The sequence below is a fragment of the Tamandua tetradactyla genome, chromosome 4, assembly GCF_023851605.1.
Source record: "Tamandua tetradactyla isolate mTamTet1 chromosome 4, mTamTet1.pri, whole genome shotgun sequence".
Classification (NCBI taxonomy): Eukaryota; Metazoa; Chordata; class Mammalia; order Pilosa; family Myrmecophagidae; genus Tamandua; species Tamandua tetradactyla.
This window is the reverse complement of record NC_135330.1, coordinates 126,261,728-126,284,585: the sequence shown is the minus strand read 5'-3', so window position 1 is coordinate 126,284,585 and position 22,858 is coordinate 126,261,728. Positions and strand designations below refer to the sequence as shown.

The 22,858-nt window shown below is 35.5% G+C and overlaps 1 protein-coding gene across 4 annotated transcripts in view; it reads left to right on the top strand.

Moving 5' to 3' along the window:
* The window catches only part of DIAPH3 (diaphanous related formin 3), a 609,701-nt gene that overhangs the window by 79,386 nt on the left and 507,457 nt on the right, over nucleotides 1–22,858 (top strand). For all 4 annotated transcript variants that reach the window (XM_077158393.1, XM_077158392.1, XM_077158395.1 and 1 more), the window contains one exon: nucleotides 15,502–15,606. In XM_077158393.1, the coding sequence (XP_077014508.1) occupies nucleotides 15,502–15,606 (105 nt within the window). The remainder of the gene's footprint in view (nucleotides 1–15,501; nucleotides 15,607–22,858) is intronic.

The window sequence follows — 22,858 nt, the reverse complement described above, 5'->3', positions numbered from 1 at the left end:
TTGCCTGTGAATATACTGTTCATGTCTTTTGCCCATTTTGTTATTGGAGTTTTTGTCTTTTACATATTGATTTGTAGAATTTGTCTTATCTCTTGAGTAATAATCATGTGCTAGTTACTATATGTTGCAAATATTTTGTTCCGGTCTGATTCTTTTGTCTTTTTAGTTTTTTGGGGATGTGGGGGTTTGAATGTAAAATTTAATGTAGTTAGATTTATCAGTTTTTTATGATTTTGGTGCTTTTTGTATGTTTAAAAAATGCTGTCTCTTGATGTCATAAATATAGGTTCTCCTACATATTTTCTACTCAAAATTTTAGAATTATGTATCTTTGTGTTTGATAGGAGTTACGGCTCCACTTTTTTTTCCCCCTATACATGGCTAGCCAGTTTTCCCAGCACTATTTATTAAGTAGTCCATTCAATTCCATTGTTTTTAGTGTCATCTCCGTTACAGATCAAGTTTCTACACATATGTAGTCTGTTTCTGAGGTTTAATTTTGTCAATTGTCCTATATGGCTTTGTACTTATATCCATTATTTAAAAATGGCCATAGCTATTTTTTTTTTTCAGGAATTGAATCCGGATCTTCTGCATTAAATGACTATACGTTTTTAAGTTTTGATATCAGAGACCCCTCTTACCCCTTATTCAAAATCATGTGGACTCTTCTTGGCCTTTGGCTTATTCATGTTAATTTTAGAATCAGCTATTTAAGTTCCATTATAAACTCCATTGGGATCTTGATTGGAATTGCAAAGAATTTATTTATTAATTATGCAAATTCACATTTTTGTGATGTTAAGTTTTCCATCCATGAACAGTATATATACTTCTTACTCTTTTTAGGTCTTTAGTAAAAATTTAAATTTATTCTTAAAGGTTTTGCACCTCTCTTATTAGATTTATTGCTAATATGTAAGTGTTATCTTTTAAGAAATTAAAATTTCTGTTTATTAAGCATATTGTTGATTTTCATTAATTGATTTTAATATCTGGCCATCTTACCGAACTCTCATATTTTTTATAATTTATAGATTCTCTCATATTTTCTGTGTATATAATCAGACTATCTAATGAATAAGAACTGTTTCGTTTTTCCCTTTCCGATTCTTATGCTTTTATTTCTTTTCTGGGTAAGGTTGTACAATAAAAGGAATTATAGCAGTCTTTATTGCTGATTTAAATGTTTGTTTTTCGAATTTGAACTTTGACTCCAAACATTATGAAGAAGCCCTGAATGAGTAGAGCTGAGAAACTGCCCATACCTGATAATTTCTTTGTGTACCCACCTTCCCAAAATATCTCATTCTGTTCTCAAAATGAAGATAAGAAATGACGAGTCTCATGATGCCTTTTTTGAGACCCTCAAAAATAGAATTAGTCTTTTTTTCTGTTCCTAAAATATTTACTAAAGACCTTTTTTTGAATTTTTAATTTTGGTTAACTAAATTAAGCTGCCTTGTCCCTCACTAGACTGAATTTCCTATAGGTTGGATGTTTGGTCCTGATGATTTTTTATCTTTTAAGTGGAATATATCCTTAATTACTGATTAACTGAGTGACCCTGTATGATACATTTTGTTCTCTTTTTATTTGTTCATTTATTAGGTCAGATTTTCAACCTTTATATCAGGACCATATTTGATTGGGCTGTGAGCATTTAACTTTATCTATTATTACTCATCTCTTGGTGCCTTCATAGTACATATTTTGTGTACTCAATTGAAAGAGTTGATCTGTTTCTTACTGCTTTGGTAAACACCATCAACTTTGACTTCCCAATTTGTCAATCCTCACAATAGCAAGTGCCAATTCCTATAATAAGAGTTAATATTTATGAATATATGCTGCCCATTCTATTTCTCTGGAGACTTCTACTAATACATCAAATGATACCAATCAGTACACTTTGAGTTAAATATTGAGATGTTTTTATGTTATTCTAATCTTTGTGGTCAATTCAGAAGCCTGAATTGCAGGCAGCTCTTTAAAGAAGAGCTCAAGTGAACTGATAAAATCAGACTGTATGTTTGATACTTTGTGGTACAATTGGCGGGAGAAAGGTTCATCTTGTTACCATTATTCCATGTTGTTCTGTGTACATGCTGACAATTTTTTCTATCTTTTCTTTTCCTTTTTAATCCTTGGTGTTAAGGATTTATTCATAACTATTCCTGTAGTCAGATAAATGAATGCTTATTGTGCCAAGTGTGTAAATGATATCTTTAAGGTCACCTAGTTTCTCAGTGAAAAAGAAAACCAACAAAGAGCCCTTTGTGTTAATTCTCTAAGTGTTTATTGACTGCTATAGATTCCTATCAGCAGTTGGTTTATTTCAAGTATTAGTATTTTTTACAAATACACATTTCTGTATCATGAGTACTTTTATTTCTTAGAAATGAAAAAATATATATTTAGGGTTTACCAGATAAAATGAGAGGGATTCTGCTTTACTGTGGAAATACTTTACAAAGTGGAAATGCTTTACTTTGATTTATTAGTTGTCACCTTTCCCCCTCTCCTTTGGGTAGAAATTGAAAGATTCAGGGAAAGGCAGTTTAAAAACAATCCAAATAATAATCCAAATATGAAGAGGAGGAGGAGGAGGAGAATACAGAAGTATAAAGCAATTGTCAAGTTGATTCATGTGTTGTGTTTCTTAAGGGGATAATGTCAATGCTTAGTTGTTTCTTCTAGGTCCAGATAAATGAGAAAATAAATGATTTAGAAGCATTGGATTTTGCCTGGTGGGAATTTAGAGAGCCAATAAAATGGTTAAAGAAGGGATTTTTAAAAGGATAAATGTTATGGTAATGTTTAAGTACACTGTCTCACCAGTTGGGAAGTGGGCAGGCACATCATTTTAAAACTGTGAATGCCTTTTCTCAGCCTTATTTTCTTCTGCAGAAAAGTGAGCCTTTGTATTTTAAGTCAAATTACCATTTTATCTTTTATATATTTATGAAGAAATTGCCATCTGTTTAGAAAACTTGAAAAGCAAATAAATGAATGAAACCCATTTTATCGGGCAGCAGTGTTCTTACTTGCAGAATTATGTAACTGTTATATATGTGGTGTTATATATGATTGCAGGTGCTTAGGCATATGTTTGAATGGTCCCAGCAAGGTGACACTCTGAAATAAAGTTGTGCAGCTCCCTAATTTTCATTCTCAATTCTTGTTTGTTCTACTAAAATTTATAGTATATGAAAGAAATTTGATGCTTAAATTTCTCGTTTCGTTTCTTGAGACTGGTAGTAAGATAAATTGAAATTTGATTGCAAATTAAAATAGTCTACACTCTTTCCACAAGTTCCAGTTAGAATATTTGGTCACTTAATAGTATTTATGAGTTCATTGGCAATCTCTGGGTAATTGGTAGTTTCTAGCTGCTGTCCTGTTAATGAGCTTGCCTTTTGACTTTCCATTAATTTTAATTGGGATTGAATAAGTCAGTATGGATAGAACAGTGAAAGACCATCCCCATTATTGGTGAAACCAAAAAGAATAGCCTTTATAATCATATTTATGTAGAAAAAATAGAATTATTACAAAGGCTTATATAAGAACATGGTAAAAATGATGGACAAAACATAAGAACTTATTTTAGTTTTAGCATATCTACAGATGTCTTGCCTATATGAATATGAAAAATAGTAAAAAAGATAATTCCAAGTTTCAGGTTCTTAGCAGTATTTATCTTTTAGTTTCCTTATACTTAAACCAAATCTAAGAATAGAATTTATTAAATTGTAGAGCTAGATAAGATTCATTTAGCTTGCTCTGGTTGAGAGTATATAATGGCCTGAAGTGAGGTCATGAAATCTTCCATTTCTTATTTGTCACTAAGCAGTTCATTGTAGTAAAAACCTACTTTAGTAGGGATAAATATTATCAAGATCTTTTGACATTATCTGATATAGAAGATGAAGAACAAAATTACACTTTTAGAAGAAATATGGGTAAAATTATGTGTGTAGGATGTTGGGCTCCGAAATCTCAGGAAAAGGAAATATTGAGAATCTCTTGAGATGCTTAATCAATTTGTGTCAGTAGTAATAAAATCCTAGCAAAGCAGACTGCTAGTGAGAACCATTAGCTTTAACCCATGAAGCAAAACATAGTATACTATTAAAATTCAGATGATTATTGTTGACTTAAGAAAAAATTATTTTTGGTTTTGGTATTGCTGTACTTCTAATTTCTACCTTCTAATATTATGCTTATTTATCCATATATATATATTAAGCTTTGGAAAAGTTTTAAGTTTTGCAGAATTACTATTGTAATTCTGTCTTTTCCAGGATCCATTTTATACGTCTAGTCATGCCTCTGCCTGTCTAGTATTTTTCCTCTGTGGGTGAATTACCTTGTACCTGACCATCTTCAACAACGGGCTGCTTGTATATATTTACTTAATTCTCAAAATAGTCAATCATTTTAAATTTAATCTGACTCTCCCTGGTGTTAACCATCCCACTCAATTTGATGTATGTAAATTTAATGAGCATGCTCTCTTGTAAAATCTATGTCCATGAATGAAAATATTGAGTCTAATGTTTGTAATTCTGTTGAAAAAATGTCTACTCTCTGAGTATCATGCTCTGCTTGATTACTTCTCAGTACTCTAACTAGTTGTGCATGTGCACATGAGTATTAAGGTCCCATCTTTTTTTGTTTTTTTCCCATATCTGTTTTGCTAAAGAATCCATTAAGGATTAACATGTTTATATATTGAGTTATATCCAACAGAGAAGAATTCAGTAAAACAGAATTGAAGAAGAATAATTAATGGTGCAATCCCCTTTTAGAAAGTAGGGATATGGGATTCATTATATAAATGAATGGGATTATTTTTGGACAGATGAAGGGGTTGGTAGGAAAAAAGATTAGTGTGTAAATAAATGAATTGGTAGTACAGGAAACGGGAAACTGAATGATAGCTTTCTCTTCACAGATGAAATTGAGTTTAACTTGCTCACTGAAAATGATAGGTGGAAGTAATGATTTAATAGCTTCTGGAGAATGCAAAAGTTTGAAATTATCACCTTAGGGAGTGCGAAAAGAAGTGACTAGAAGAATTTCCCGTAAATATGGAAAGTGATGGATTGTAGAGTTATCCTGTAGTAGGAGAAAATGGAGTATTCAAGAAAATGGAGATCTTATTGTGTTGGGAAAATAGAATTAAAAATACCTAGAGAACCTCTCCACAAAGGTAGAAGAGAAAGAAAACAGTTTTATTATTGATTAAGCATTAAAGTAGATGTGATGTATATCCCAGGCATTCTGCAGAAGAGATTGCAAAGTGTAGTTTGCAAGCTGCCAGAATGTGATGTACCAGAACAGAAACAGCTGCACTGAAGAAAGGCCACTGCATCAGGAACACTTCTGTCAGCTGGACTGTCACGTGGCTGGCATCTGCTGGTCCCTTGCATCTGGGCTCTGTTACTTTCAGCCTCTGTTTTGTGAGGGTTCCTCACTTTACTTTTCCAGGGCTAGCTTTCATCTCTTGGCTTCCTTTGGCTCTCTCCAGGTTCTGGCTTGCTTAAACATCTCTTGGCAATGTCTACTGGGCTCCAAGCATGTTCTGTGTATCTGCCTCTGTGTCAGTGCTGTTCTGAAGTTTCTGTGGGTTCTTTCATTTTTGGCTCTCTCGCAAATATTTCTTCTTTTAAAGGATTCCAGTAAACTAATCAAGAACCACCTGGAATGAGTGGAGTCATAACTCCATCTAATCAAAAGATCATACCCACAATTAGGGGTGACACATCTCCTTGGAGATAATCTAACAGAAAGTTTCCAATCTACAGTAGTGAGTCAGGTTTAAAAGAAATGGCTACCTCCACAAGCTTGAATCAGGATTAAAATATGGCTTTTCTGGGGTATATAATACTTTCAAACCAGCACACAAAGAAAGAAATCTTACCCTGTTAGGTAGCCAATCAGATAGAACCCATTACATACAAGCTCTGAAGATACCTAGTCCTCAAGTAGAGGACTTGACAGCACTATTTGTCACATATAGTTCATCTTGAATTTACCTGGTAATTGGGGAAACCTTTGTGTTTGTTAATTGCTTTATCCAAAGGAATAATAAAATTTCTTATGTCTTTTTTTTTTGGCTTACACAATGGGAATTTAGTGGTTTACAGTTTTTTTTTTTCCAATTTTCAAGTACATTTTAGCAAGTAGTTATAGAACAGATTTTAAAGTTTGATAAGGGTTACAGTTCCATGATTTTTTTGTTTTTTTCTTCCAGCTGCTCCAAAACACTGGAGACCAAAAGAAATATCAATATAATGATTCAGCAGTTATACTCATTTGTTAAATCCTATCTTCTCTGTTATACTCCTCTTCCTTTTTAAATAAGATAAATACATAAAAGCGATACATTTCAAAGTACATCACAACAATTAGTTGTAAAACAGATCTCAGAGTTTGGTATGGTGTGGGTTACAATTCTACAATTTTAGGTTTTTACTTCTAGCTGCTCTAAGATACTGGAGACTAAAAGAAATATCAGTTTAATGATTCAGCAATCATATTTAGTTTGTTAAACCCTACCTTCTCTGTATAACTCCACCATCACCTTTGATCTTTCCATCTCACTCTTTAGAGGAATTTGGGCTATGGCCATTCTAACTTTTTCATGTTGGAAAGGGCTGTCAATAATATGGGATAGGGAGATGGAACTAGCTAATGTTTTCGAGAGGCTGGGCCCTCTAGTTTTCAGGACTTATCTGGTCCAGGGACTCATCTGAAGGTTATAGATTTCTGGAAAGTTACCCTAGTGCATGGAACCTTTGTAGAATCTTATTATTTCCCTAGGTGTTCTTTAGGATTGGTTGGAGTTATTTTGGTTGGGGTTTGGCAAGTTATGGTAGGTAGCAATGTCTAACTGAAGCTTGCATAAGAGTGACCACCAGAGTAGCCTCTTTGCTCTATTTGAACTCAGTCTGATACTGATACTTTATTAATTACACTTCTTTTCCCTCTTTTGGTCAGGATGGAATTATTGATCCTACGGTGCAAGGTCTTGATTCATCCCTGGGAGTCATCTCCTACACTGCTAGGGAGAATTTCACCCCTGGATGTCAATCCCATGTAGGGGGGAGAGCAAGGATTTCACTTGCAGAGTTGGGCTTAGAGAGACTGAGGCCACAACTAAGCAACAAAAGAGGTCCTCAGGAGGTGACTTTTAGGTAATACCTATAGGTAGGCTAAGCTTCTCTGCCACATACATACGCTTCAAAAGAGCCAGCCTCAAGATCAAGGGCTTGGCTTATTGATTTGGGTGTCCCTAAATGTTTGGCATGGTATCTGGGTTTCCCTGGTGGTTAAGTTTAATAGTTCCATATTTTTTTCTCCTATACTTCAAGGAACTTTGCCAATACTGTTTGATTATCTGCTTAATATACTCTGGGATGTATCTAGGCATTACATTAAGTTATACAGGATTAAAGATTTTCATTCTGGGTTACCTGTGTTTGGATTGTTTAAATGAGCTATCCAGACAGGTTGAGTTAGATTATATGCTTTAGAAAACCTAGATTCTGGACATTATAAAACTTTCTTCCTTTGGTCTCAAGGAGTAGGTGAAGTCTAAAATACAGGCAATGTCTTTCTTACCCCTATATTTTGAATTACCTTAATCCGACCTGATCAGCTTCATTCTTATCTCTGAATACCAGGTTATACATATATAAAATAGCCCCTCAAAATTAAAAAATAACTCTTGCCACTCCAGGCTAAATGTGACTGCTATAAGAGCTTACAATCTAGGCCCCAGTTTTCTTGTAAGTATTTTCTAAATGAGACCATATAATATTAGCTCTTTTGTTTCTGGCTTATTTTGCCTCACCAAATGAAAATTTCTTATATCTTCATGACAGGCAGGTAGTTAACATTTGGAGCCAGATGCCCAAGATAAACTCCCATAGAGATAGGGAGATAAGGGTGCTATCTTCCTTAATGCTTACGCTTCTGAGAGATGGCTCCCAGATCTTTGAGAAAGACATTCCTGGGTTATAAAGCTGGAAATAGGCTTAATTGGCTTTTAGAAAGATTTATATATGTCTCAAAGGGGCAGGGAAAGAATTTATAATGACATGTTTTCTAAAGAAGCTGTTCCAAGAAAAGGGAGGAGGGGCTCTTTCCCTTTTTGCATCAGGGAAGATTATTTTTCTTTCTTTTCAATTTATATCTACTCTTATGAGAAAAGTGATCTGGAAGTGGGAGAAATGAAAATATAGAAGATTGAGGTCAGAGAAAAGGATTCTGGAGATTATGATGATACCTGAGGTTGAACAATTTTTAGAAAATGAAAAGCTCCACATGTGGTCTTGAGCTGACTTATTAGAAAAGTGGGAATGAAAGCTGCTGATGAGGAAGCCGAGGACTGGGGGGCTGTTGTGGATAGATAGCAAGGCTTGTTCTCTGATACAAGATGGTGATGGAGGAGTCTCAAAGTGATGGTGACAGATATATTCACTTAAATAGTATTAGCTCCAGAACAAATGAGATTTTACAAGAGGATGGAGATAAATAATATAGAGAGATAAGACAGACTAGAATTCAAATCTAAGTTATAAGATGAACCTCAATTCTTTCAGTGAAATAGTAGATCTCTCAAAGAGACATTGGTAAGGATTAAATAAGCAGTGCTTATAAGTGTTTAGCCTAGTGCCTGTCTCAAGAACTTAACATTTTTTAAAATTAGAGAAATATTATAACTCCTTCTGAAAAGTTGTAAAGTTTGCTGGGAGAATGGCAGGAGGGATGTTCATAGAGTAGATTTGAAATGAATTAAGAGGGGCTGTAAACAACTAGAGACCTTTGTGTTTTGAAAAATTCCAGAGGGCATCTGATCTCTAGGTTCTGAGTGGAAATTCTGTTACCTGTGCATTAACTCATCCTTTTGGTAGCCTTGGGTTTGACTTAAGAATGATTCTTCTCTTTTGTTTTGTTCTGTTCTTTTCCATTCTGTTCTGCTCAAGTCAGAGGCTATCTATGGTAGCAAATCTGCATATCTATTTTTTTATATTTAGGAGACTTTATTTTTTTAAAGAGTGAGGGATATTTCATTTTCTCAAAATATTTTTATAGCAGAATTATTTGTGAATATTTCAATTTACAAATAAAAAACTTCTGAAATAATTTCAGAATTAAAGAGGAGTTAAAAAAAACCAAAACTACAGGGAATTCTCATATACCTTTTACTCAGCATCCTCTAATATGAACATCTTACATAACCTTAGGACAATTATCAAAATTAAGAAATTAACATTGGCATAATATTACTACTAACTGAACTGTAGACTTTATTTGGATTTTCCCAGTTTTTCCAGTAATGTAATTTTTCTCTTCTAGGATCCAATCTAAGACCAACCACCCTTGTTTGTACTTGTCATGTCAGCCTCCTCTAATCTGTAATAGCTCCTCATCTTTCATGACCTTGACATTTGTGAAAAATCGCGGTCAGTTGTTTTGTAGAATGACCCTCAATTTGGGTTTGTTGATTTTTTTCCCCTCATAACTCAATTGAGATATTTTGGGGTAACGCAACCACAGAGGTGTTATACGTGTCTCAGTGCAATGTATCAGGGAGTATGCCTTGTTGTTGTTGTTGACCTTGATTACTGCACTAAGGCGGTGTCTGCTGGCTGCTCTGCTATAAAGTTACTATTTTTCTCTTTTGTTATTAAGGAGAAACAGAGTCTAATAAAAATGCCTCCTCCATTTCTCTATCTTTTTTTATTCTTTGGTTATAATCCAGTACTATCATTAATTATCTTGTTCATGTTGTTTCAGCTTTGGCCATTAGGTGCCCTATAAGATTGGTTCTTGTGTCCTTTTGACATCCTTTCCCCAGCCCCACCCCTTTTTAAAATAGAATATTTTTATGAGAAATATCCACATATATTCAGTCTAGCCATGTTATACAATCAGTGGCTCAGAAACCCCACAGTATTTCACCCACAGTATTTCAATCTGCCCAATTTTTACCCTTTTTCTCCCCTATTTATTTTTTATCCTTATTATTATTAATTTTTCTCATCTGTTCATACCTTGGATAAAAGGAGCATCAGGCACAAGGTTTTCGCAATCACACAGTCACAGTGTAAAACTTACATAGTTGCAAAGTCTTCTTTGAGAATAAAGGCTACTGGAACACAGTTTAGCAGGTCCAGGTGCTTTCCTCTAGCCACTCTAATACACCATAAACTAAAAAGGGATGTCTATATAATGCATAAGAATAACCTCCAGGATAACCTTTGGCCTCTGTTTATTATTTTCTCTCATTTCTCTCTTCCCCTTTTGGTCAAAAGGCTTTCCCATTCCCATAATGCTGGTCCCGGCTCATCCCCAGGTGTCAGGTCCTATGTTGCCAGGGAGATTTACACTGCTGGGAGTCATATCCTGCATGGGGGTTGAGGAGAGCAGTGAGTTCACCCCCTCCCTTTATTGAATACTTTTTCTTACTCTCTGGTACCACATTTATTTGGTCTTTTTTAACTCTGATCTTTTTTTGTGGCATAGCTGTGTTCCCATGTATTGATTTTTTAAAAATCCATTTTTTGCAGTATTTCTTCTATATTTCTGCCCTACTGCCAGATTCACATAGTGATTCAATTTATGGGTTGTTTTTAATTAGATAGTAATTAACTGAAGGGAAATTGCTTTTCATTATTGCAACTCTCTAGTTTCCCCAGGCAAAACTGTACTATGAGTATATGAAAGTAGTGCTACGAATGAGTTAATTTGTAGTGCATCTACTAATGTATTCATAGAACTTTAACAACAATATGCTCTTTAGACATTCAAAAACTAAAGTTTAAATTAGTATGTGCTCAAATAATTTTTTGAATGAGGCATATTTTTCCAAACAGCCGGATGATTTTCTTTTTCCATTTTAAGAGTCGATATTATTTATTTATCTCATATAGCCCCTGAATTTTTAGGCACATTTTAATTACTCATTAATTATGCATTCTATGTATTTCCTTGCTCAGTATCTTACTATAATAGACAGTCAATGAAAATACGTACATATATATATTGGCATATTGATATATAGAAGTCAACTGCCATTTCAGGGCTGTTTTAAAATTTATGGCTGCAGTATCATTTTATACTTTCTGCAGTGTAGTGCATGTCAGGATCTGAAAGAATCTGTTCATATGTGATTTCTGTATTTATTCAGTTCTGTTTAGAAAGAAACCTTATTTTAGTATAAAGGAACTTATTTTCAAATTTTGTAGTGATTGCTCTTGGTGCCTGCCCCTGCCATGCCCTCTAGCCTGGAGCACTCATTCACCAGGGGATAGGAGGGTTGGTCCTGAATGTCTCATGGCTGTCCCCTTCTTCAGAGATTTGCCCTCAGAGGCCCTGCAGCCAGGGCCTGACTGGGCTAAAGGTGTGGAGGCTGGCCTCTATCTCAAGGTGAGACTGACTCAGGTCAATTCTGGCTGAAGTGAGAATCCAGCTATGAAATAAACAAAGAACAACCAAAGAACAAGTAAAGCCTATTTATTCAGAGTTTCCTGTCGGAAAGGAGCCAGCCTCTATGACTTGCATTTGGCAGAGACTCAAGACAGACAGGGAAGTGGAAAGCTGGATACTAAGAAAAAGGAAAGACTCTGGGTATGCCTTGATTGGAGGCTGTTGGCTTGGGAAAGCTGGTGACAGGCAAACTAGATTTGAAGCATCCTAGGTGATTGGTTAGGAAAGCATATTTGATTTTCTCTATTTGGTCCTGAGTTGGAGGTGGGTATAAAAATTAGGAATGTTTTTAGTTACTGATCAAGTCCTGGCTATTTTGGGTTGTTTGTTACAGGGATTGTGGGTTGGCTCCCTGGACTGGTTGTTGTAATGATGTTTAGCAACCTGGACTGATTGATTGCTATTGGTAATGGGTCAGTTTCCTGTCTGGTTACTGTTAATAATGGGTCCTAGTTCTTTGGCCATTGTCCATTAGTATATTTATTTATTTATTTATTTTCATATTCTTATTATGAAATATCGACACACATACAGTCCAACCATATTATACAGTCAGTGGCTCACAACATCATCACATAGTTGTGTATTCTTCCCCATGTTTAATTTTAGAACATTTGCATCACTCTAGAAAAAGGAATAAAAAGAAGAAAAAAGAACTCATATATCCCATACCCTTCCTTACCCCTCCTTTTGATTGACCCACAGTATTTCAGTCTACACAATTTTTGCCCCTTATCTCCCCCTATTATTTATTTTTTATCTCTCTCTCTCTCTCTTTTTTTTTTACTCATCTATCCATTACCTGGATAAAAGAAGCATCAGACACAAGGTTTTCGCAATCACACAGTCACATCGTAAAATCTATGTGTATTTAATTTTGGACAGCAGAGGCCACATGCTATTTTGGCTCACTTTCCTGGCCAGTCTTGCTTCCCTCATTCTCTGTATCCTGAGAGTATACCTTCCATAAGTTACCTGCATCTGAATCCCAGTCTCAGGTTCTACCTCTAGTGAGTCAGCTCTAAGACAAGGGATATACAATATGATGACGTGAACATGGGAATTGAAAACTTGCACACAAGGGTCACATGATTACTTGAAAAGAGCATCAGATGTCGGAGCCTGGGCTCCAGTTTTGAGATTCTAATAACCAGTGAGCTTTAAAAAGTTATTTCTGTGAGCTTGTCTGTACTGTACAGTCTCTTAGGCTATGCACTATTCTAGCTCTTGTGCTGAAGACTGTACCTTAAGGCAGGGTTTATTTAAGTGAAGATGCTTGGCAACATCATCTCCCAACCCTTCTTGGATAACCTGAGGAGATGCTTAACCTCTCTAGAATTGGACATAAAATGAATATGGATACGCATTCTCTGGGGAAAAAAAAACTTCAAATAAATCTCCCCAGGGCTTTGCGACCCTGAAAAGTTGATTGCCATTCCCTCAGGGTCTTCTTTGTTACCTTTTCCACAAAGATAGAAATTTAAAATAAATTTAAAAAATTCTGTACCCTTTCTACCTACATACATATTATTACTTCCTGTCCCTTTCTATCTCTTTTTCTTTTTGTAGAGGGCAAAGCTTTTCATACTTACTCTAATGCTGTTTTTTGCCTGGACATATAAGAGAATGATACCTTTTAGATGAAGCTGTATGCCTAGTCAGTGCTTCTGAAAAGTTTGTGGTATTAGGTAATTGATTCCAGATTTCTTTGTAGTATCGTTTGTTTCCTTTTTTTTTTTTTTTTTTTTTATGTAGGGATCATCATCCCACTTTTGTCAGGAAGGTGAGTGACATATTTAGAAGATGGGGAAGGAGGTTGGAATAGCTCTAAGTCTTTTCTTTAATTCCAAATATACCACTTTTATATATGAGCAGATGCCATCCTGAAGATATCAGCTTTCCAAAAAGGCCCACCTTGAAATTTATTTTGATTTCAGTCATGACTAATGGGCTTTCTATGTTTTAGAATTCTGTGTCCATTAAATAATTTAGTTTGCTGGTTAAAGAGGCTATATCATGCTTAGCCATTGGAAAGAAAATAAAAATATAGTGAATAATTTAAAATAGAGGTCCTCAGTGCTCTCAGATCTGTTACCTACCCCCTCATAACAATTATTCCCTAATTTCCTCATTAGCCTCCTCCAGTGAAATTCTTTATAGATAATCACTCATAATTAAAAAATCAATGCCTTAACTATATCATATAATAATATATTTCAATATAAATAATTGCCCATCACTACTCAAGAAGGTACAATAAAGTGATCATGTTCTTGAATCTATTTCATGACACTGTAAGTATGACAGCTACAGTTAAGATTGATACAGGCGTGCTTTTTTTGGTGATTCAAACACCATAAACAGCATTGCCATGGGATACCTAAATTTCAGAAACAATGCATGATTTTTGGTAAAGCTTAAAAAAAAAAAAAGCAGAGTAATTGTAATTTAGTATTGTTGGATTCCTGGCAAACTCAATGCATATTAAAAACTTGCACTACAAATTATTTAATATGTAACATTTTAGATATTAATTCCATTTTACATGTAATTTCATTAAGTTAGAGTCTAGGCTCAGATAATTATGACATTAGATACATTAATCTCTCTGTGGGACCCAGGATAGTTCTTTATTCTGAAGGACTAGCCTATATTTTGTGGAATGTTTTGCACACCTGGCCCCTGTGAATGCTGATAGCATTACCTCAATCACTGTGACAATCAACATTCCCCCAGAAATTTGCAAAATATCCGTAATGCTTCCTAGTTGGTATTATGGCCCAGTGAGAGTCACTGTCTTAGAAAAAAAGAAAATGAAACAAAATAAACCATTATCCACATAATAGGATATTTTTAAACAGAACAGCAAGAATTAAAATTCCTAATCACTACCTTTTATTGCAATGTCAGAGGGAACAAATTATGAGATCTTAAATGTTTTTATCAAGGTGAAGTTACGGAATTTTTGACTTTTAAATGCTTGAAGTGTTGGGTAGCCAAAAACTGAGTCAGCTAAAGTCATAAACCACAGTGTCTGATGAATGTAGCACCTTCTAAAAGTTGGAAGGAATTCAACTTGCTGGGCTCCATAGGTGATCGAGAGTTCTGATTTTTATGACTCTGTTTCTGAGTGAATATGGAGTTTATATACAATCAAGTGTTTTATATTGCATTTCACAAATAACTTAAGGCTAACATCAGGAGGACAACCATTTGAGTTGCCCTCCTTTTACAGCGTTTCTTTTGCCAGCACAGCCTCTTGCTTAAGCAGCTAAACTGATTGATTCTGGTAGCAATTCCTATGTTTATGTGGATATACTTGATTTGTATTTTTAGTTAGAATTAGGCTTGTTGAAGCACTAGGTTGCTTAAACCCATATTTTCATCAGTGCTATAGAGAAATGCTAGATTTTTAAGTGGTGACTCTTTTTATGAGTGCAACTGTTGTGGGATTTTGAGTATTGAATAAATTACTGTAGGGGTATTTTAATGGGCCTCTTGCAGGGATCAGTACTAGGTATTTGATAATGATATATGATTTCAGGTGTCAGAATCTGGAGTGTGGTTACCTTATTTACTTTTAATTTTGGACCATTTGTATAGAGAGCAGCACCCTCAAATGGTGCAAGGTAACTTCAGGTGCAGCTGCTATAAAATATATATATTAAAATGGTGAATACTAAAAGCCTTATGAAAGGCAGAAATTTCAACTGTCTAATTATCTCTAGTGATGTACATAGATAATTTCACTAGCCTGTTGTGAATTTAGAAAAGTTTTCCTGGTTATAATTGTTTTACTTACTAAATTGATCTAGAATATTTTCTCCTTTCTCACCAGCTCTTTTCTCTCTTCTCCCTCCAGGCAGAACTACATGTAAATCATTCCAAAACAATTAATGCTGTTTTAGTCACAAATTATTGATTTTCATTCATAGTGTATGTAGAATTGCTGCTATACTTAGATTCTGAAAGAGGCTTTTTAATTGTGTTTTCCAGGAAGATATGAATTTAAATGAAGATAAAAAGGCACCATTGCGGGAAAAGGACTTCAGTATCAAAAAAGAAATGGTGATGCAGTACATTAATACTGCTTCTAAGGCAGTAAGTAAAGCTGTCAAGTTGAAAAATATTGCTGAAATACATTGTAATATGGCAGACAATGCATTTGCCTAATGAAGTGCTCAAGTTTCTAGGCTGCCATAATCAGAGGACTTTTAAATGTATAATTAAAGGCACAAATAAGTATTTTAATAAGTTTAATTGAAAATATTTCCTATCTTATAATTTTTTAATTGTTTTTGTTTTTCAGCCAATCATGTTGGTAAGAAGCACTGTGGTTGGTCTACTTACTTGAAAAACACCTTACCATGGTCATGAATTAAGATGGTTATTGATTCAATTTCTAATGTGATTTATAAATAGGGATTATATTTGTATTATAAAGAAGTGACAATGTAATTTTATTCTAACTATCTAAATGAGGATACATGATACTGGCTTAGAGGCATATCTTTAATGTGACTTTCTCTGTGGATATAATTGCCTTGTAACAATTTTAAATGTTGGTATTGAAAGGAATATTAAACATCTGCTTGGCTGTCAGTTTTCTAAGGAAACATGAAATTTGTGGGTAGAAGTAATGGCTAAACATCTAAGAAACCATGAGTAACTCACAGAATCAAATGTATTTATTTCTTGTGCAATAAATGAGCTTGACCAGTCATATAAAAATTGTGAATAAACGGATTGGATGAAAGATATTAAAAGGAAGCTCATGAGAAAGAGATTGGTAAAAAGACAGTAGAAAATGATTTTTTTTATTAATTAAAAAAATTAACTAACACAACATTTAGAAATCATTCCATTCTACATATACAATCAGTAATTCTTAATTTCATCACATAGATGCATATTCGTTGTTTCTTAGTACATTTGCATCGATTTAGAAAAAGAAATAGACAACAGAAAAAGAAATAAAATGATAATAGAGAGAACAAAATAAAAAGAAAAAAAGAAAAAAAGAAAAAAAAAACTATACCTCAGATGCAGCTTCATTCAATGTTTTAACATAATTACATTACAATTAGGTAGTATTGTACTGTCCATTTCTGAGTTTTTGTATCCAGTCTTGTTGCACGGTCTGTATCCCTTCAGCTCCAATTACCCATTATCTTACCCTATTTCTATCTCCTGATGGTCTCTGTTACCAATGACATATTCCAAGTTTATTTCTAATGTCGGTTCACATCAGTGGGACCATACAGTATTTGTCCTTTAGTTTTTGGCTAGTCTCACTCAGCATAATGTTCTCTAGGTCCATCCATGTTATTACATGCTTCATAAGTTTATTCTGTCTTAAAGCTGCATAATATTCCATCGTATGTATATACCACAGTTTGTTTAGCTACTCGTCTGTTGATGGACATTTTGGCTGTTTCCATCTCTTTGCAATTGTAAATAACGCTGCTATAAACATTGGTGTGCAAATGTCCGTTTGTGTCTTTGCCCTTAAGTCCTCTGAGCAGATACCTAGCAATGGTATTGCTGGGTGGTATGGCAATTCTATATTCAGCTTTTTGAGGAACCGCCAAACTGCCTTCCACAGTGGTTGCACCATTTGACATTCCCACCAACAGTGGATAAGTGTGCCTCTTTCTCCACATCCTCTCCAGCACTTGTCATTTTTTGTTTTGTTGATAATGGCCATTCTGGTGGGTGTGAGATGATATCTCACTGTGCTTTTGATTTGCATTTCTCTAATGGCCAGGGACATTGAGCATCTCTTCATGTGCCTTTTGGCCGTTTGTATTTCTTCTTCTGATAGGTGTCTGTTCAAGTCTTTTTCCCATTTTGTAATTGGGTTGGTTGCCTTTTTGTTGTTGAGTTGAACAATCTCTTTATAAATTCTGGATACTAGACCTTTATCTGATATGTCATTTCCAAATATTGTCTCCCATTGTGTAGGCTGTCTTTCTACTTTCTTGATGAAGTTCTTTGATGCACAAAAGTGTTTTATTTTGAGGAGCTCCCATTTATTTATTTCCTTCTTCAGTGCTCTTGCTTTAGGTTTAAGGTCCATAAAACCGCCTCCAATTGTAAGATTCATGAGATATCTCCCTACATTTTCCTCTAACTGTTTTATGGTCTTAGACCTAATGTTTAGATCTTTGATCCATTTTGAGTTAACTTTTGTATAGGGTGTGAGATACGGGTCCTCTTTCATTCTTTTGCATGTGGATATCCAGTTCTCTAGGCACCATTTATTGAAGAGACTGTTCTGTCCCAGGTGAGTTGGCTTGACTGCCTTATCAAAGATCAAATGTCCATAGATGAGAGGGTCTATATCTGAGCACTCTATTCGATTCCACTGGTCGATATATCTATCTTTATGCCAATACCATGCTGTTTTGACCACTGTGGCTTCATAATATGCCTTAAAGTCAGGCAGCGTGAGACCTCCAGCTTCGTTTTTTTTCTTCAAGATACTTTTAGCAATTCGGGGCACCCTACCCTTCCAGATAAATTTGCTTATTGGTTTTTCTATTTCTGAAAAATAAGTTGTTGGGATTTTGATTGGTATTGCATTGAATCTGTAAATCAATTTAGGTAGGATTGACATCTTAACTATATTTAGTCTTCCAATCCATGAACACAGTATGCCCTTCCATCTATTTAGGTCTTCTGTGATTTCTTTTAACAGTTTCTTGTGGTTTTCTTTGTATAGGTCTTTTGTCTCTTTAGTTAAATTTATTCCTAAGTATATTATTCTTTTAGTTGCAATTGTAAATGGAATTCGTTTCTTGATTTCCCCCTCAGCTTGTTTGTTGCTAGTGTATAGAAACACTACCGATTTTTGAATGTTGATCTTGTAACGTGCTTCTTTGCTGTACTCATTTATTAGCTCTAGTAGGTTTGCTGTGGATTTTTCAGGGTTTTTGACGTATAGTATCATATCATCTGCAAACAGTGATAGTTTTACTTCTTCCTTTCCAATTTTGATGCCTTGTATTTCTTTTTCTTGTCTAATTGCTCTGGCTAGAACCTCCAACACGATGTTGAATAACAGTGGTGATAATGGACATCCTTGTCTTGTTCCTGATCTTAGGGGGAAATTTTTCAATGTTTCCCCATTGAGGATGATATTAGCTGTGGGTTTTTCATATATTCCCTCTATTGTTTTAATGAGGTTCCCTTGTATTCCTATCCTTTGAAGTGTTTTCAACAGGAAAGGATGTTGAATCTTGTCAAATGCCTTCTCTGCATCCATTGAGATGATCATGTGATTTTTCTGCTTTGATTTGTTGATATGGTGTATTACATTAATTGATTTTCTTATGTTGAACCATCCTTGCATACCTGGGATGAATCCTTCTTGGTCATGGTGTATAATTCTTTTAATATGTTGGTGAATTCAATTTGCTAGAATTTTGTTGAGGATTTTTGCATCTATATTCATTAGAGAGATTGGTCTGTAGTTTTCTTTTTTTGTAATATCTTTGCCTGGTTTTGGTATGAGGGTGATGTTGGCTTCATAGAATGAATTAGGTCGCTTTCCCTCCACTTAAATTTTTTTGAAGAGTTTGAGCAGGGTTGGTACTAATTCTTTCTGAAATGTTTGGTAGAATTCACATGTGAAGCCATCTGGTCCTAGACTTTTCTTTTTGGGAAGCTTTTGAATGACTGATTCAATTTCTTTACTTGTGATTGGTTTGTTGAGGTCATCTATTTCTTCTTGAGTCAAAGTTGGTTGTTCATGCCTTTCTAGGAACTTGTCCATTTCATCTACATTGTTGTATTTATTAGCGTAAAGTTGTTCATAGTATCCTGTTATTACCTCCTTTATTTCTATGAGGTCAGCGGTTATGTCTCCTCTTCCATTTCTGATCCAATTTATTTGCGTCCTCTCTCTTCTTCTTTTTGTCAGTCTTGCTAAAGGCCCATCAATCTTGTTGATTTTCTCATAGAACCAACTTCTGGTCTTATTGATTTTCTCTATTGTTTTCATGTTCTCAATTTCATTTATTTCTGCTCTAATCTTTGTTATTTCTTTCCTTTTGCTTGCTTAGGGGTTAGTTTGCTGTTCTTTCTCCAGTTCTTCCAAGTGGACAGTTAATTCCTGAATTTTTGCCCTTTCTTTTCTGATATAGGCATTTAGGGCAATAAATTTCCCTCTTAGCACTGCCTTTGCTGTGTCCCATAGGTTTTGATATGTTGTATTTTCATTTTCATTCGCCTCAAGATATTTACTGATTTCTCTTGTAATTTCTTCCTTGACCCACTGGTTGTTTAAGAGTATGTTGTTCAGCCTCCATGTATTTGTGAATTTTCTGGCACTCTGCCTATTATTGATTTACAACTTCATTCCTTTATGATCTGAGAAAGTGTTGTGTATGATTTCAATCTTTTTGAATTTGTTGAGACTTGCTTTGTGACCCAGCATATGGTCTATCTTTGAGAATGATCCATGAGCACTTGAGAAAAAGGTGTGTCCTGCTGTTGTGGGGTGTAATGTCCTATAAATGTCTGTTAAGTCTAGCTCATTTATTGTAATATTCAAATTCTCTGTTTCTTTATTGATCCTCTGTGTAGATGTTCTGTCCATTGATGAGAGTGGGGAATTGAAGTCTCCCACTTCTACGGTAGATGTGTCTATTTCCCTTTTCAGTATTTGTAGTGTATTTTGGGGCATTCTGATATGGTGCGTAAATATTTATGATTGTTATGTCTTCTTGTTTAATTGTTCCTTTTATTAGTAGATAGTATCCTTCTTTGTCTCTTTTAACTGTTTTACATTTGAAGTCTAATTTGTTGGATATTAGTATAGCTACTCCTGCTCTTTTCTGGTTGTTATTTGCATGAAATATCTTTTCCCAACCTTTCACTTTCAACCTATGTTTATCTTTGGGTCTAAAATGTGTTTCCTATAGACAGCATATAGAAGGATCCTGTTTTTTAATCCATTCTGCCAGTCTATGTCTTTTGATTGGGGAATTCAGTCCATTAACATTTAGTGTTATTACTGTTTGGGTAATAGTTTCCTCTACCATTTTCCCTTTTGTTTTATATATATCATATCTGATTTTCCTTCTTTCTACACCTCTCTCTTCTGTCTTTTTGTATCTGACTCTAGTGCCCCCCTAGTATTTCTTGCAAAGCTGGTCTCTTGGTCACAAATTCTCTCAGTGACTTTTTGTCTGAAAATGTTTTAATTTCTCCCTCATTTTTGAAGAACAATCTTGCTGGATATAGAATTCTTGGTTGGCAGTTTTTCTCTTTTAGTAATTTAAATATATCATCCCATTGTCTTCTTGCCTCCATGGTTTCTGCTGAGAAATCTACATATAGTCTTATTGGGTTTCCCTTGTATGTGATTGATTGTTTTTCTCTTGCTCCTTTCAAGATCCTCTCTTTCTCTTTGACCTCTGACATTCTAACTAGTAAGTGTCTTGGAGAACACCTATTTGGATCTATTCTCTTTGGAGTGCGCTGCACTTCTTGGATCTGTAATTTTAGGTCTTTCATAAGAGTTGGGAAATTTTCAGTGATAATTTCTTCCATTAGTTTTACTCCTCCTTTTCCCTTCTCTTCTCCTTTTGGGACACCCACAACATGTATATTTGTGCGCTTCATATTATCATTCAATTCCCTGAGCCCCTGCTCAAATTTTTCCATTCTTTTCCCTATAGTTTCTGTTTCTTTTTGAATTTCAGATGTTCCGTCCTCCAGTTCACTAATTCTAACCTCTGTCTCTTGAAATCTACCATTGTTGGTTTCCATTGTTTTTTTCATCTCTTCTGCTGTATCTTTCATTCCGATAAGTTCTGTGATTTGTTTTTCAGACTTTCCATTTCTTCTTTTTGTTCATCCCTTGCCTTCTTCATGTCCTCCCTCAATTTATTGATTTGGTTTTTGAAGAGGTTTTCCATTTCTGTTCGTATATTCAGAATTAGTTGTCTCAGCTCCTGTATCTCATTTGAACTATTGGTTTGTTCCTTTCACTGGGCCATATCTTCAATTTTCCTGGTGTGATTTGTTATTTTTTACTGGCATCTGGACATTAATCAGATTTCCTTGAGTGTGAGACCCAGCAGGTTGAAAGATTTTCCTGTGAAGTCTCTGGACTCTGTTTTTTTTATACTGCCCAGTATGTGGCACTTGTCTGTCTGCGGGTCCCACCAGCAAAAGATGTTGTGGCTCCTTTATTAATGCCACTATTGGTGTTTGGTTGGACCCAGTCCCTGCCATTGTCGGTAACTCCCTCCTCTCCCTCCGGGCAGCCACCTGTGGGGGAGGGGCGCTAGCCGCCGCGGTCCAGGGAACTCGCCGATCCGAGACCCGCCGCTGGACCGGGAAGCTGCCTGTGGGGGGAGGGGCGCCGGTCGCCCGCCGCCGCGGCTTGGAAAGCCCGCTGATCCGAGACTCGTAGCCGGTCCGGGAAGCTGCCTGCGAAAGAGGGGTGCCGGCTGCCGTGGCTTGGGAAACTTGCCTCTCCGCCAGTCCGGGAAGGAGGGAGGGAGGGGCGCCGGCCGCCAGCCACCGTGGCCCGGGGAAGCACACACTGCTCGGGGAGCTCACCGCAGCGGAGTCTCGTGCCGTTCCAGCCAGTTCAGACTGGGGTATGCTGTGTGTCCAGTCCCTGCCGTGGCCCCGGGAGCTGTTCTGCACTGTTTCTGGTCACCTAGTAGTTCCTCTGGAGGGGGAATTAAGACGCGCGTACCTTACTAAGCCGCCATCTTGGCCCCCTCCTAGAAAATCATTTTTGTTGAATTTAAAATAGAGCTAGATTAGAGAAAAATTGTTTAATGCATGGTGGTTTTACTGGAGACTTTAACCTAAGACCAGGTTACAAGAATATAATTTATTTATACTTTAACTTCATTTATCTATCAGAATAGTCTGTGACTGAGATATTTTGTTTGGAAAAAAGACTCAAGTGATGTTTAATTTTTAAACATGTCTCATATTTTGGCCTCTCAATCTTCAGTTGTAGAAACCACTGTGAGCACTGTGCATTTTCCTGCTCTTCATGTGGATGGACTCTGTCTCCTGTTATTGGGATACTAATTGCTTTTGTCATTTAATGATACTGAGACAAACCAAATTAGTATTAGGGGTTTAAGTGTGAAAAGTTCCTGTGTTCTGGATCTGCTTATTTATCCTCCATTTGTCTGTGGGCATCTTATTTTACCTGTCTGATCCTCAATTTCTTATCTATAAAATGGAAATAATAGCTATATTATAGCCTAGTTATCAGAATTAATTTAAATCATTATTTATTCCATGCTTAGAACAATAATGGATGTTTTGTAACTGGTAGCTTTCTCTTGTGGTAGACTTGATGAGGTGGCATTTA